Source organism: Uloborus diversus, chromosome 2 (genome assembly GCF_026930045.1).
Source record: "Uloborus diversus isolate 005 chromosome 2, Udiv.v.3.1, whole genome shotgun sequence".
NCBI lineage: Eukaryota > Metazoa > Arthropoda > Arachnida > Araneae > Uloboridae > Uloborus > Uloborus diversus.
Window position 1 is genome coordinate 188657984 of NC_072732.1, and position 17796 is coordinate 188675779.

Genomic DNA, 17796 nt, shown 5'->3' on the forward strand with positions numbered 1-17796 from the left:
TGAAAAAATCTCAGGAAGTTATTAGTGAACTCTGGTTTGTTTTTGTTTTTAAAAATCATCCTTGGTTGGTTCCAGTTAGGTGATATACAGAGATGAAATATTGTTTAATTTGTCTTAAAATTTAGCAACCTAATTGTAAAAATATCTGAAACAATAGGTTGTTTGTTCAAATGCTTTGTGAATGAGCTATAAAAAATTGCACACACAGGGAAAGGTAGAAAAAAAAAAGATAATTGCACATTTATATTCAATTTTAATCCTTTCTTATTTCAGAAACAATTTCACTCGTTAAAAAGTCCTGAATATTTAGAATTTACTCTCTGGAATTATCGGATAAATTTAATTGAGTTTTTAATTTCGATTTTCACTGTTTCATATTTATCTTTAGTTTATAATGTGTAGGACTCTCCTAAATTGGTTGAAGAAGGACCTGTTCCATGGGCTACACAGGACCACTTAACATTTATCGCAGAACAAGTGTCTCATCATCCTCCCAGTAAGTATTTTATTTTCTGTGTTTTAGAATACATTTTGACATTGTTTTAGTGGTATGCAAGGGAGGAAAACATGCTGCTTGTTGAATAACTAAGAAAGACTTTTTAGATCATCATTTCCATTAATATTGATCTCACTGATAACACTCAAGAAATACTAAGCTTCAAACAGTTTGTGGAGACAGAAATTTGAGTAATTAGCTTTCAACCTCCAAATATTTTAAAATATTTGACTTTAAAATGTTTGGATTCAAAATATTTTAATTATTTTTCTATCATAAACTGCTTTGACTCTAGTATTGTTTTAAGTGTTCTAAATTATTTCTGGCCTTTAGTAACAACTTAGGCTGACGTTCCTTTGACAGTGCGGGTACTTTGCTTTCTTAAGATGTATAAATTCAACATCTCGGCCAGGATATTTGGAATGTAAATTCCAATATTACAGTGTTGCAGTACAGTACTTTTAATAATCTTTCGATTCACACATTTTTTTCTAGGATTAATTAGCTGCAAATTTTTAGTTTTTGATTCACCTGTGTCAAAAATGCAGGACCAGCCTGTGCCTGAATACTACTAAATTATAAACGTACATCGCAGAACAGATGTCTAAACTGCACAATAATTCTGTTCAAATGTAATTAGAAAACTCAGATGAATTTGTTTGCTGTAATTCTTGAGATTTATGCAGAATCTCTCCAGGTTTTCTGCAAATGTCTCTCAACTGAAGAAATAACTTTGCAGAAGTTCTGCACATTTCTGTAAGTTAGAAGTAAATCTAAAATTCCCGGAAATTTCGTTTATTTGGCTGAAACCTAGCAGAAAACGTCTAGTATAATCCGTCTTTTATAGGAACTTCAGATTTACTTCGTATTTGAAGAAATCTGCAGAATTTCTTTAAAATTACATATTTAGTTAGAATATATTAGCAGATATTCTACAGATTTCTGCATAAAATGTCATTTTTGCTTGCACCTGCTGTATGTCCCTGAAGCAACCTGGAGGTCTGCTCAAAAATTTTCCATTTAACATCTTTGTGTATGTGTCTATTGGTCATGTGCTGTTATTCTGAGGAAAAACTTCTTCTAAAGCAATGAGATATTTAGAACGGTGTCAAAGGGCACAGAATTCTTTAATGTTTGGAGGAATAGAAAAGACATTTTCAGGTATCAAGAACAGAGACATCTAGTACAGGGCTTTGCATTTTGAATCAAGAAAGTGTGCCTGAAGTATTAATTTCATTCTATTTTTTGCAGTAAGGCTGAGTACTGAACAAATTAATAAAATGTTCCTTTCATACTCTAGTATGAACCGGTTTTGGTTTTTTAAATCATTTTTTAAAAAGAGGTCATGTTTGTTCGTGTATAATTACATTTTTCATGAAATGTTACATTAAAAAATGTTCTGAAGGTAAATTTATAATGTGTTAATTTATCTAACAGAATAATTTTGGTCAAATGATTTTAAGTTGCAGAACATCACGAAGTATTCTGCTTGGAAAGCCTGTGTTAACTTTTCTCTTCGAAAGTGAACTTTTGAAATCACCCCTTAAGCATTTGAAGTGCCATTTTCAAACAAAATCTCTCTCTCACTTTTTTTCCAAGCAAAATAATATGCCATTTTCTGTAGCTACATTTTTCAGGTGAAAAGTGTCATGTAATATGTGTATGTGTACATAAATATACAGGGTTGGGCAAAAGTTCTGAGCCTATTCAATGCTTGAAAAAAAAAAAAAAAAAAAAAAAAAAAAGAGAGAGAGAGAGAGAGAACACCTTGAGGTACCTTTATTCAAGTTTCTTGGAAAAATGTAAAAATTTTGAATAACTTTCGTATGAGCCGGTAGTTGGCTCAACCACAAGTTTTGAGAAAATTTACTAATAGCATCAGTCCGCAAATATCTATGTGGTACAGGAAAAAGCAATGCATTAGGGTGGTGCAAAACAGGCCCTTTTTAAAAAGATTCTGATTTTTACAACTGGTCTTACCCTCCTATTTAGTTCCTTTTATGTAAAAAGTTATTGTGAAGTTTTAACTAATAATTTAAACTTTTAGAGGTAGCTCAACAGCCTCAAAGTTTGGTAATATTTGATTTTACAGAATAAATGCAACAGGAAAAATGCATGTCTTGGAAAGCAATGCAATTTTATTTCATTTAAATCTTTAACATTTTGTAAGTTGAAAATTATAATACCACAATTATATTTAACTCCCTATGAATGTGATTGTGCTAGTACCTACAAAACTATTTTTTGCTAACGATATAAGTGCAGAAATGCTCTTGACAACCTGCAACAAAAATTGAAATTGATCTTCAATGGTTATTATTTTTTCATTAAACTCTTTTATTATACACTAGCAGTACCCGCACAGCGATGCCCGTGCTAAAAATTGATGCCCCCTCTCCCTCTGATGTAAAATGATCATTTTTCTTTGTGTAAAATGCATACACACCTTTTCAAGGGAAAAAAAACCTATTAAAGTATTTAGGAATTTAAAACTTTTCATCAAATCATTAAATTAGATTTACAGTTGCTTTAAAACTCTATTTAGCGAGTGAAGCGGTTTTTACTGCAATTTAAAATATTTCGCCAAATAAACAAAAAAAGACATCAAATAATGACTTTCAAATGTAAAAACAATTCTGCAGCTCTATTGTTTATCGCCAAACTTGCCCAGCAACCACGCTATCATAATCCGTCCGTCTAACAAAAAAAAAAAACCCCCCGTGGAACATTCAAAAATCATCGTCAGAAAAAAAGAAAATGTCGTACATTACACTCGGATAAAAACAAATCAAAAGTTTCTTTTCTTCCAAAACAAATCGCCAAAACAATGAATTACATTTACGGTTGCTTCAAAGCAATAATCCTAGACTGAACTGCTCAGCGCTCAACGCGTCAAGCGACCACGCCACCGGAACCCAGCCCTTTTGCAAGTGAAGCGGATGTTTTTTCTTTGGCAAAGAAAAATGTAAACTATATCACTCATTATGCCTCATTCATTATGCGCTGAGGGTCTTTGTGGTAGAAACTTCGCTTCAAATGCCGGTAAACGTAGGTTCGATAACCTCGGATGCTCTGAGTGGTGTATTTCCTACGCTGAAAATGTTTCTCATAATGACTTATGTGTGAATAAATAAAAAAGTCCAAAATCTCGAGGCAAATGCCCTCAATCCTTCAATGGTTATTAACTATGGATATGTAAACAAAAACAGTAGTGTCATATAAGTTGAAGGCAACCATTTTTAACTTAATTAAAAATATGGTCATTTTTATAGCAATGAATGAACTTGAAAAGCCACTCCACCGCAGGCATTCAGTCAAAAGGCATAACTTGAATTTGTCAACCTAGTGCATGAAAAATTATTTAAATTAACAGTTTCTTATTGTTACTTCTCTATCACGAAAGTATTCGTCAGTTAAAAGATTGAATTGTTACACAATTTCACAAAAATATATTCTAAGTCCAAAAACTTGGTTCAGAACAGTGTCATTTCATCACAGAGCAGAAAATAGCACAAACATTGAGGAAAAAGGAATATAATTTTTTTTTTCTCCGTCTTGTTTTTCATATTTTAACAATAAAGTGCTGAGAAAAAAGAGTAAGCTGAATTGAAAATAATTTCACTGTAATCGCTTAAACCTTAGAAAAAAAAACTGTCTTTCTGTCACACATGGAATTGCTCTGAACTAAAAGGCATTATTTTCTCTATTGTAATTAAAATAGCAGGGCTGTGAACATTACCAAACGGTGTGGATCGCTGTAAAATAAAATCCCAACAAAACATAAAGTTGAAAAGGAGCCGAGTTCGATCAAAATGAGAGGCCCTGGGTAGACGATGTCACCGATAAAATACTTCAGATCTGAACGGGTACCAAGTTTCATAGCTGTTCCTCATAGAAGTTGGTCCCATGTTTTTCAATTCATTCAGAAAACAATTTTTTTACTTTCTTTGATTCCAGGTTTTGAACTTACGGCAAGTTTTGGTGATCAATAAACAATTTCCAAAACATTTGACTGCTCCAATTATACAGTAACTTGCTAAGTTTAAATCCGGTTCAAAGAAAATAAAAAATTGTTTTCAAAATGAATTGGAAAACACGGGGCAGTCCTATTTCCATGAGGAACTGTTATGGAACTTGTTATCCGTTGAGATCAGAATCTTGTGGGTGACAACGTCAACCCAGAACCTCATTTCGATCGAATTTGGCTACATTTCACATTTTGCTCATTTGGATACCATTAAGTTTCAAAAGCTAAATCATAATAATGTTCTTCTTTAGAATTAAATGTAAAAGCTCATACAAATACAACTTCCATCCCCCCATCTTTAATGATGCACTGGTTTCTTTTTATTAGTAATTTCGAAGATATTTCGATAACTGGGGGTTTGGCGCTATCAACAATTATGGGCTATACTTGTTTGCTTCTGTCAGTATCAGCAAGGCCATGGCCGAAGTACATTAGCCCTAGGTCTTTGACGCCCACAAATTTGGCGACAATGGGAAAAATTGCTAAGACTCCTAGTTTTCAAACTCTTCCCGCAATTTCTACATTGTCTGGGGGAATTATCATAACGTAGATCGTAAAATATGCAGATTTGGCGAAAATATTTTCCCATTGCTTATAATTCCATGTCGCCAAGTTTGTGGACCTTTAAGACCTTAAATTAAAATGAAGCAGAGCTAAAAGACGTAACCATGGCAATGCGAAACAAAACATCAGTAATTTTAATGGAGATTAGATTTATTCGAACTTTATTTTTAACGGCTTGTAACTTTTTTTCCTTTGGAGTTAGAAGGTTATTTTTGCGATCAAAGGTCGAGATACTTCTGGAGTAAAAAATGTCGCTTTTTTCAACGGTGTCAAAAAGAAAAATGTGGGACAATTCCTTCACTTTTTATTGATAGATTTAATGAAGAAAGTATTGCCAAAATTTCAGCTAAGCCTAAAAAATTTCGAGATAAAAACTCAAATTGCTCCCGTCGTAATGAAGTTAGAGCATTGAAACAAAATGTTTAGAACACGGAAAATTCTGCCCTTTTTAACGATACATAATATTAATATGTGCAAGTAATTTTTCACCCCTTTAATAGCCAATAATAGGCAATTTACATGAAATTTGGGCCGAAATTGGAATAAAAAAATAACTATTTATTGGATTTTTTTCGAATTATAGCCTATGTTACTCAGTAAGAAAGCACCTTTCATATAGTGAAGGAATTTTTCAAATAGGTGCAGTGGTTCTGGAGATTACCTCGAACATATAAACACACAAAAATCCGCCCTCTCTCTTTATAATATTAGTAAAGATATTAATTCTTTTCAGCAAGATGATTAATAACTGACTTCCTTCAATAAAATTTAGTGCTTTGTGATAATTCTCCCAAAACCCATAGATTTGTTTGATCTCACTATTTTTGCATTGTAAAATGCATCAGGCAAATTCATTTTTTCATTTAATGAAGCTGACCTTCAGTTAGAAAGTCCTCAAATTTCATGATATTTTTGGGCATAATCTCAGGTACTTAACAGCATTATTTTTACATTCACTTCTTGAACAGCTTTACCAATTGTCTTCTATTCAAGTGTGTCACTTGATTGTCAAAAGAACATTACAATTTTACTTACTTCTTCATCAATATGTTTATCTTGCAATTATGAAATTTAGATTTCATGTAGCTGAAATTATTACATAGTGCATTCTAAGGTATAGAAGCTGTCCCCATTCAAGGTTTTAAATAAACACATTCTGCAAATATACCTAATCTTTTGCAATCCAATATCTTCTACAGAAGTGATGGTGAACTAGTGGTTAAACATTTTTGTTTTAAAACAGTACAAGATTTTTAACCTTCATTAAGTATGGTGCATAGCTCGAGGTATTATAAATCCAATTCCAGGAGAAGGGGTTTCATGCTGAACTATTAAAATCGGTTCAAAAAATTCTTGATAATATCTCTTTGAGATGGAGTCAGACAGCAATTTTTTAACAGATTGTATTCTATGATTCTTTGCATCAGTCACTTTTCCTTATTATTGAGTTTTGTAATGCATATTATTCAAATGCTACAAAATTTTGTCCCACTTATTTTCTAATGTATTGAAACAAAATGGGAGGGTAAGACTCAAAAAAAATTTCACCTTCGAAACTTTGCACCACCCAAATGTGCATATTATGGTTCCATGAAAACAAATCCATTCTAGCTCATCAGAGACATTCCTATACAAATATTGGATAGGTATCGATAAGCTGATATTGATTCCAATTATTCAAATCATTGAAGGAATACCTTCTCTCAATACAACAGGGCCAGATCACTTGTATTTTGAGGGGAGGATACTATAGTTATTAATTAAATGTACATTATTTTGCTACCTTTTTCAGAAACATGATTTTTTTTCTGTCTGTTTACAGTATCTGCATTTTATGCTGAGCATGTAAATAAAGGTATCAGTTGCACTGCTCACATATGGACAAAATCAAAATTTCTTGGTCTTTCCATTGGAGTGCAAAACATTGGACAGGCTATGATAAACGTTTTAAAACACAATGAAGAATATATTTTAACATTTCCAAATGGTTATGGGAGGTAAGAAAATAAATTAATAAACACACTACAGTGTTTCTATAATCTATGTTTATATTTACTCAACTTTTTTTTTTATTAAGGTCTATATTAAATGTGCCTTGGATTGAACTGGGTGGACCTGTGACCGTATCTTGTCCTCAAACTGGTTATCATTCAAATATTGAGTTCCATACAAGGGTACAGCTTTCATTATCAATCTTTTGTATGATCTATTCTACTAGATGATGTATTTATAATTTAAACAGTGTCATAATTATATTACAGCCTATTTATGGTGGTAGAAAACATCGTATAACGGCACAGATGTTTGCTCCAAGTGAAAAAAAACCTTTTGTAACTGTAACCGGGGAATGGAATGGAATAATGGAAGCAAAGTGGTCAACCGGGGTAAGATTTTAAAATTATTTTCTTTTACATCCTCAATGCAGGGAGAATGTATCATTCATTCATCACAATTTAAAACCAGCAAAAGTATTTTCTTTTCCGACAATGATTTAAAAAAAACATTCACTTTTTTCTGTCACTGGTGTGCAGAAAATAGTTTTCATTATTGTTCTTTTTGTTTTTCATGATTGTAAATATTATATTGTGTCTGAATATACAGTGGTGGTTAGAATTTTAAGGATAGCAGAAAATTGAAGAGGAAAAAATTTCCAAAATAATTCACTGAAATTTTTACATAGAATGCCTTTTTATGCTACAAACCACTGTGGAATGCTGAACATTTGAAAACAGAAAACATAAATGTTTTACTGTAACTAAAAAAAATGTCATTGTAAAACTGGGTAAAATTATAAGGATAACGAGCATTTTGCCCTGAAAAACCCTTGAAAAATAATAACCCTCTTTTTTTTTTTTTTTCAATCCCTTTTATTAGTCTTGATGTCATGGAAATTGAAGAACGTTCTGGGAAATTTTTATCCTGGCTCTTTCAATGGAGTATATGAGTTCCTGCTCTTTCAATGGAGTATATTGAATACCATTTTTTCATACTTTGGGTGCCAGAATACCTTTCAAATTTTTTATTAGACTTAGATAGAGCTTTTTGCTTGGCCAGTACAGTAATTTCATGAAATAAGCATCAAGGAGTTTTGAGGTTTGAGAAGCATGTTATTAGGCATTATCCTGCTGGAGCAAACCATTTAAACTCTTAATTAATGGGTTTTCTGGTTAAAACTATATTGCTCAGTACATCAACGTAACTCTCAGAATTCATTCTGCCCTGCACAAAAAATATTATATAGTTTCCATCCATTGCGAAACCTCCTCAGACCATTACTGAGCCTCCTCCAAATGTACGCTTTGAGATGATAGATTGCTCCAGAAGTAGCAAAAACCATCTAGTTCTTCCTATTATTTTTTTATCATCAGAGAAGGTTACATTATCCCACTTTTTACTCATAACAATGCATTTTTGGCATGCTCAACCCTTGATCTCTTATGAACTTTTTTAAGAGTCGGTTGTTACATTAGTTTCACATCATAAAACTTTTTCTCTTTTTGTAAAACATTTTGAACAGTTTGAAAACTGCGTCGTAACTTGAATTACCATCTAAAATCTCTTGCTGTTTGTTTTTTAGAGCAAGCTCGTCTTATTATCATGTGTTTCATGTATACAGAAACAGATTTTCTACATGTTCGTCTATTTTGCCAGGATTTTTGAGGAAGCCCTTAATGACCAATCTCTATCTATTCAGTTTTGTTGCTATTTGACATACAGTAAGTCGTGAAGTTTTTCATACTCACACTTTCCTTTTCTCAAATTCTTTGAGTTTAGTGCCTAACGGCATGACTGTAAAAAACAGAATGTAACATCCTCAATCACTTACTAAGCATTTATATTGATATGTAGTGCAGTGTGCAGAACAAAAAACATGCAAATTTTGCTTTTTAGAGCACGCAAATCTAATTGTCCTTATAATTTTGTCTATATAACAGGTATTTCTAAATTCAAACTTCATTCTATAAATACAAAATTCCTATGTATTTCCAATATAAGTAATAAAAAATTTTATTTTACTATTAGTTTCCAGTCATAAAATTTGCATAACTTTCCGACTAAATGCAGCTGAGATTTGGGGATTTTTATTTGTCCTTATAAAATTTGACCACCACTGTATCTGTCTTGAGAAATGATAAATGTCGTAATTCTTATAGTCCAAGAGCCCATGAGTGCCTAACCTACATCATAGTATGAAGGCCCAAAATTTTTCTGTGTAAGCACACTGCAGCAGACAAGAACATATTGCTATTATTTAAATGCAATCGCACTGGGTTTGGCAGGAAATAAGCAGCAAAAGTGTAAAATTTTTGGAAAAAAAAAACTAAACATCATAGATTCATTTTAAGTAACGTGACCTGCTGATTCCATCCAACCATCTCCGATTTTTAGGACGTTTTGGAGATGTGCAGACATTCCTTTGAAACTAACCTATGCAAATTTTCAGCTTCCAAAACACAAATCGTGAGGATCTAGGATACCTCAAAAAGAAAAAAAAAGTGGGCTCTAGAATGGCCTCCATTGGGGGATTAACCTGAACATGGCAATTCATTTTGCAAAGCTGATCCTCCATTTTGGAGCCCTTTTTTTTTAATGACCCTAGATCCTCAAGATTTTCATCTTGGAAGCTGAAAATTTGTAATAGTTTCGAAGGCATGTCTGCACCTCTATAAAATTTCATTCAAATCAGAGATGGTCTAGTGGAGACGACGAGGTCTCTTGGCATGGAATGACTCAATGGTGTTTGGTTTTTGACGTACCTTTGCTACCTGTTTAAAACCTGCCAAAGCCTGTGTGACTCAACTTAAATGATAGCAAACCTTTCTTACCTGCTGTGATGTGCTTACGCAGAAAAATATTGGGCCTTTATACTATGACGTAGATCTGGTGTTCAGTGGCTCTTGCTCTATTAGACTTGCATTTCCCGTAAAGTTTTCTTTTAATGGATAAAACTTTCAATTTGGATTGTATATTTTTTCTTCACTTAATAATCTTTTACTTTGTTGATATATTTTTGTTATAATACTATATAACCTTAATGTTTGTGTAGGAAACAGAAGTTTTTGTGGATACTAGGACAATACCTATAATAAAAAAGAGAGTTAAGCCTTTAGGGGAACAAGAAATTTATGAATCCAGAAAGTATGTATAGCATTAAATATATAGTCTTTTCTATCCGTCTGCTTGTTTTTTTCTTTGTGTGTAGTTTGAGACTTTATATATATATATATATATATATATATATATATATATATATATATATATATATATATATATATATATATTTAAAAGCTTAAACTGTAGTACTCACACTTCAAATGATGCATCGGAAAGTCTTGAAACGTGAGGAGTGTGTTCAATCATGATTATTCTTTAAAGTTGCGAAACAACTGTACATACTGTAAAATCTCTACTGATCATTTCTCATGAGACCATTAAGTTTGAACTATATATGTGGAAGGAAAAAAAACTGCAATAACACATTTATTATTTAAAGTATAGAAGATTCAAAGAAAAAAAGAAATGCTACCAAAAAGTATGAAGCAGAACATTCATAAATAAATACATTCATTTGCTAAAAATAGTCAGAGATTTTGTCTTGTAGCCATTCTTTTCTTTTTAAGCTCACAATATTCAATATTCAGGGCCCCTTTCTGGTTTTTTTTTTTTTTGCTCAAGCCCTATGAATAAAGAATTGTTTCAAATCCGTTTAAGTGTTTCAGAAAATGTTGGAACATTAGGCTAATTCAGCTGGTTTTGTAATAGCACATGGGTAATTTTTCCACACCTTTGTTCATTTTTTTGTTTTCTGATATTATTCCTCAAAAAGAACTGTAGCCACACCTCACTGAGAGTAATGTCGGCGATTTGTAGAAGAGTTAATCTTAAGTGGCTCATTGTATTTTTCTCAGGCAAAATGTAATGCACAATAGTTATTGTTTGCTTATGCATAAAAATGCTTCTGTAGTCACAATGCTATTACATACAAATCTCAAAAAATAGAATATAAAGTGAGAAAAGCATGCTTTTAACATAATTGTTGAAGAATAAATAAACATCTTGCTCTGAAAATTGCTTGCTCTATGCTGTTATTTCTTTCACTGAAAAAATATTGTCTTACCTGAGGAAAAAATAAATCAGGAATAGTGTTTTTGGTTACACAAGATGTACTAAATGTGTATTAATTTAAAAATTTGCATTTTTAATTCAATTTGACAAGAGATTTGTAGTAGAGAATAAATCTTTGCAGTAGATTTGTCTTGTTATTCTGTGAAAATATTTCTACTAAGTACCTCTACAGTTTATAGTAGTTCATAGTTTATATTGCGCAAATCGTGGTAATCTTTTGATTTGTAAAAAATTTAGTACTTTAGTATACTAATATCTGAACTTTTTTTAAATTGAAAGACTTTGGAAAGATGTGACTGCTGCATTAAGGATACGAAATGTAGAAGCTGCAACTGAAGCAAAATTCCTCTTGGAACAAAAACAGCGGCAAGAAGCCAAGGACAGATTAGAAAACAAGGAAAAATGGGAAACTAGGGTAAGTCATGAAAAAATATTTCCAATGTAAATCATTATAATAATAATCTGCTATGTAGTATTTTACTAAGTATAGAATACTTGATTTTTGAAAAATGATCAACTTCACATTGATTTTAGCTCAAAGGAAAACAGCATAACATAGCTCCAATTGCGAATAATTTGTAGTAGTATTCCTAGGTCTTAAAATTGCTCATGACTGCAGATCAGAGGTCATCATATACATCTGGATGATCAGGGAAGTCAATTCGCCACCCCCCCCCCCCCCCCTCTGCTGGATTTTAGAAACATAATGAAATTATGCATTTTTTCATAAATTCTCCTGCTTTACTCTCAGCTTCAATGAAATGTCATCTGCCTCACTGCAGTTTCTGAATGTGATTACCGAACTGTTTGATATGTAGTTCTAGTTCTGCCTTAGCTCTGGCTTAGAGGCGATAACTTACTGCTAAATACCCAAGCTTTGCCTTCAATTCACGAGCCCAACCGTATACTCGCTGATGAGATAAATTTACTTTATCATCACCTGTAGGTCGGGGCTCCTCCTCCTTCTGGTTCTGCACTTGTATAATTTTAAAGTTTTCAAATAATATGCTTCATATGAAGTTGCTACTTTTAGCATTTACAAAATTTTGATAATTTTTAAGCACACATAAAGAAAGTTGAATTTTTCATTTATAAAAGTATATAAAAGTTGAATATTTTTTATTTTATAGAAAGTGTGAAGAGTTTGAGTGTTTATTGCATAGTATAGGTTGTCATGATAAGTACATTTTAACACTTTGCTATCGTTCAAATTTTGAGGAAAGCTGTGTTGGATTTGGAAAGTTGAACTGTATTTCTTCAAAATCATTATACACAGCAATCCAAATAATAGATTTGCTTATGTTTGGTTAATCAAAGCACTTTAGCAAATCAAAATGGGGCAATTAACACCAAGAGCAATGACTTATGAGTGATTATATTCCTCTTTTTTATTATAGGGAAACAAATCATTTATATATGAGAAGAGCAATTTACATTTCCTTTTAAAAAATAATAAAGTTAATGGAAATGAAACTGAAAGGGTCCCTGGAAATTGTTTTAGTAAGGCTCTTATGCTGATGTTTTGAAAAATATTTAAAGGATACAAAATTTATAATGATCAAGAGGAAAAACTTTGTTTCCACAGATGTATTTACCCATAAGATTAAGTATTCATTACCTGGTTGAGTGAGATATTGTAATGTTGGAGCAAATAAAATATCTAAACCCGAGTCGATTTATGCTTATGCTTTATGGAAGGATTTATTTATATTTTCTTCCTAAACATTTTTTTGATGAAGTGTTTTATTTCATACTATCAACGTTTTAACTTTCATATTTATTTTGCAGGCTTTTCATGAAATAGGAGAAAATTGGATGTATGATAAATCCCTTCAAATTCGGCTATCTAGTAAAGAAAATCCAAAGCAGTTCGTGGAAGATGAAGATATTTAAATTAAACATATAATCCCTTTATTGAATTTCTTTTTTTAAACAATTTCAAACCATAAATGGACTTATTAAATTATTAAAATGATAAATAAAAATGATGAAATATTGGTTAAACACACTAAAGTTTTTTTTTTCTCTCTCTCTCTCCATATAAAAGTGACTATTTTATGCCTTTCCTACACCTTTTCAGATATATTTTAATTTATTCATAATCATGCAACTTTAATAGCTTTTGTCTCCTTGTGATAACTTTTCATTGTATTTATTCAATGTGTAAGCTAGTTTTTGTATGTACATATCAATCAATTTTCTATTTTCTCTAATCCATGTAATTCAAATTTCATGACGAGCCTCCAATTCAACAACTTCCAGCTGAATATGCAACACATCACTGAAAAGTGTTTCAAATATTTGTTTTTGTTAGAAAATGTGACATATCTTTGTTTTATTGTTAGATCATTTTAATTTTATATTTACTATTATATCAATATAATTTAAAAACCATTACAATATAATTAGTTTATAATGTGTTAAAAAATTAAGTTTTCCTTTGTGTTGTTGAAAATTTTGTTATACTTGTCATGAATTATTTCCTTTTGGAAAATTTTCATATTATGATTATTTAAAAAGGTTATATTTAATGCTTATTCTCATATTTTTTACCCATTACTATGCTCTTGTTTTAATAATTATTCTTTCTTGTTTGAAAAATAGTGAAATTGAGATTTAATCAAATGTAGGATGTAAATACTTTTAATTCATTGAGTTACAAAATTAAAGTAATTTTTAAAATGATGCTTATAACACATATGTAAAATAAGGTTGGAGTTTCAACATTGTAGAGCTGAATTTTTACTTAGTGACTCATAATTGATTTTTCAGTGTAAAATGAACTTTGAATCTGGCTGAATGTTGCTTTTAAAAAAAAATTGCTCAGTGAAAGGTCTAATATCAGGGTTTTGGCAAGTCCTGATAATAGGCCCTCAGCATAAACAAAGATTAAAATAAGTCTTACGCAAAATAAATAAATAAAATATTTAATGGCAGTTTATTATTTCTTGAATGATATCCAGCCAACCAAATGTGTTTTAAAAGAAAAATAAGTAATTGCACTAAACTTAACTGTAAATGAAAAATTAACGGACACTTGCTAATATTTACTTTTGCAATTTTTTTTCTATCATTATAAATAATAAGTTGCTTTAAAATTAAATTGCAGGTAATCATTTAGAAAAGCATTGAATTGTAAGTGAAACAAAGTTTTAAAAAAATTTAAATATTAATTTGAATTCTGAAATTTTGAATTCAAATTATATTTTTCACAATCACAAGTTGCAACAGGATCCTACTCATTGGAGTTATTGTTTCTAGAAACGGCTCCTGTCCCTCCAAACCTGCCCCTCCTCCTGGGCGGTTACATGTGTATAGTGGTGTGTGTAAGCGCGTGTGCGTGCATTCTTTTGTGTGTGCGTAGACCTGTGTGTATGCACGCAGGCATGTGTGTGAGTTTGTATGTGTGTGCATGTGTATGAGCGTCCATGTGTGTAGGACATGGACACCACCCACCAGGAGCAGCGGATTCCAGGGCACGGTGCTCAGGACCAGAGGCCGGTGGTGCTTTAGAGATCCCTAGTCCAAGCTGAAAAAGGCACCAAATGCCAAGGACGATCAAATGGGAACAATAAGCAATCGTGATTGCTCAAAAATGTTACAATAATCCGTTTATTCCAAGAAAACATTGGTTTTTAACTATCTGCCAAAGATTTCGCCAAGCTGGTGTATGATTGAAATATAGTCGGATCTCCATGTACAAAAAAATTCGATGGGTAGAAATTTCGATACATTGAAGTGATTTTAATTTTAGCATTATTGCTTCAGAAATATTAAAATTAAGTTTCTTATACAAAACTCCTGCAAAAGAAAAAATTGCTGTTATTGCCTTTTACCTGCTCATGGCTGAATAATACCTTTGATTATAGTGGCTCCCCTTTTTTACTCGACATTAATTTTCGCAAGGCAAACGGTATAAAATGGAATAAAATTACCCAATATGTTGTGAGAAATATTGTGATACAAAGAGATTTTCTTTGATATAGAGATAGTTTTTCTATGTAACGAACATGGTGATTTGTTAAAAGTTTGAGCATGAAAAATTTCGACACGGAGAAGTTTGATGCGTGAAGTTTCAACTGTATTTTGCAATGAATTTGCTGTGAAGTAAAACGCCAAATAATGCTAACTGATCATTTTAAGCTTAGTAACATTGTCTGAGGCAATCACAATTCTCTCCCCTTTCTGTTTGATTTGTAGTAAAATTATTCAGCTTTTTGCTTTTGTATTTCCTTATGATGCTTTAAAATTTTCATATTTCTCACTGGTTTATCTTCGTAGTTATTGAAATTAATAGTGAAAAATGATTTCAAGCTAGCTTTTTTTAATAGTAAATTTATTTCTTTTTTTAGTTCATCTATTTTTTTAGCTCAGAGTTTTTTATTTTATTAGGACTAAAGTGGAGAATTTTTCATTTCATTATAAGCTTTTCACTATAGTAGAGAGAAATCAAGACATGACTTGATTTAAGATGAGCTATAGTAAAATTTATTCGATTAGTGTCACAGTATTTGCTAGGTAGTTTTGTGTTCTAATTCTGTTGAAACTTTGCCAAGAGGCTTAGATTGTAGAAATTATTAAAATGATCTGTAGAGTATCTTTATACATTTAAAAAATAAAACAAATCTATACATCCTATCAGAGTATCATTTTAAAATTTTACGCATTTAAATGAATGTTTGCAGAATTTGCTTATTTTGTGTTAATAAAAATGGTCGACATGGAAAAAAAAACAACCTTTAACAAATATTTCTTTAACAAATTGTTATACCAAATATATATGAAATTTTTGCCTACATTATGTATACCATTCAACTAATTACATCAAAAAAATATCTTTACCACCTGCAAAAATATTTTCAATATTATATGTACTTACGATTCCATTAACGGTATGGAATTTCAAAAATTGGAAAAAATATGACTTTGTAAAAGTTAAAGTGTAGTATGTACAAACATATAAGTGCTGTGTATATATGAGAAAAGAATAAATATTTCTTTTATAATGTATTCATTCTTTTATAAAATGGTGTTTCTCTACTTATCAGAAATGCATCATTGCTATAGGGAATCAAATATAGTTACAGAACTTTCCAATATAGAAAACATTATTTATCTTTTACCTACTATAGCATATACGAAAAATCAATAATGAAAATTTATGAAGCTTTCAAATTTAGTTCTAGATTTATGTCCACAGTGGATACTTGTCTTGAATTAAGGGTTACTGCAACTACGTTTTGATGCTCATTAGCACTAATTATTAATCCAATGAAGAATTTAACTGATACATAACTTTCAAGTCATTGCGCCTTATGTCCAATTATGCATTTCTAATCATGTTAATCTTTCAATTAAGATAAAAATGTGAGGCCTATCTAGCATTTGAAGAAAAAAATAAAATATTCCAAAGCATTAAATATTATAATTTGAGATTAAATTTTTTTTTTTTTTTGACATTTATAAAAAGTATATTTTATAATAAATCCTTAAAACTTTTTTTCCACCAGAGAATATTTCTGAAACCAGAAATAATGTCTTTCCTCAAAATAAAAGGGGACCAATGGCAAGGAGGAGGCTTAATTTTCAAAATCTAAGTTCCCAAAATGCACTTTTAGGCTATGCTTAATCGCTTAGTGGAGGGGGGGGGGGGTCATGACCTTCATACTAATGAACATGTGTTGGAAAGTAATGAGAAGAAAATTGAACATTTGAGTTTAATACTAGAATATATACTATGAATTTAAGTACTAGATATGTGTTTTGTTGAACATTTATTATGAGAATAAAAATTCTGATTGCTGAAAGAAAACTATTTTTTTAACTAGATGTTCATGTGCAAATAAATGAGCTTAGTTTCTCATATGATAATAAAATTTTTGTTGCATTCATTTCTCTCTCTCTCTTGCTGGGACCAGGTTTCAAATTAGATCAAATATAGTTTTTCGACAATTAAAATAATTTATCTCAAAAGAATTTGATTGCTTTAAATAAAAATAAAAGCATTAGCTACTATGAAAATGAAGCCAAATTTATATGTGCAGCAATTTCAAAATATTGATGCTTTTACCCCACTTTTTGGATGTAAAGACATCCGGTAAAAAAAGCTTTTACCGGATGTCTTTACATCCAAAAGCTCACTTTTTAGCCTACTTTCCCAGAAGAAAAAAGCATGAAAGAAGGCTTAATGCATCTTGAAAATATTACAAAAATAAAAAAAAGTCAAAAATAAAAAATAATAATTTAATAAATATAGAAAAATTCAGAGCATTTTTTAAGGAATTTTCACTAGGCGACATAAGTTTAAAATAATTAAATGTCTAACTGTTACTATATATATATATATCTTTTTATATCCGTCGTGAGATCAAAAACGTAGGGGACGTATGGAACTGGCGGCCCTTTAATTAATTCAAGCATATCTTAAATACATACAAAGATTATGAGTAAACCTTTAATAGATCTAAATATTGACAAAAACAACCTGATTGTAAATAATCGAGTTCGCTTATTAGATTACCGGGAAAAGATAATATCTTGCTTTATAATATTAACTCCGAAATAAGGGGGTCCGGGGGTTTCT

General features: G+C 31.0%; 1 protein-coding gene across 1 annotated transcript in view; it reads left to right on the forward strand.

The window, feature by feature from the left end:
• LOC129216209 (oxysterol-binding protein-related protein 9-like) overlaps positions 1-16223 on the forward strand; it is a 63762-nt gene extending 47539 nt beyond the window's left edge. The window contains exons 15-21 of the mRNA XM_054850399.1: positions 403-496; positions 6910-7084; positions 7165-7261; positions 7349-7471; positions 10135-10226; positions 11493-11628; positions 13002-16223. Coding sequence (XP_054706374.1) covers positions 403-496; positions 6910-7084; positions 7165-7261; positions 7349-7471; positions 10135-10226; positions 11493-11628; positions 13002-13106 — 822 coding nt within the window. The 3' untranslated portion in view covers positions 13107-16223. The remainder of the gene's footprint in view (positions 1-402; positions 497-6909; positions 7085-7164; positions 7262-7348; positions 7472-10134; positions 10227-11492; positions 11629-13001) is intronic.
• The last annotated feature ends 1573 nt before the right edge of the window (positions 16224-17796 follow it).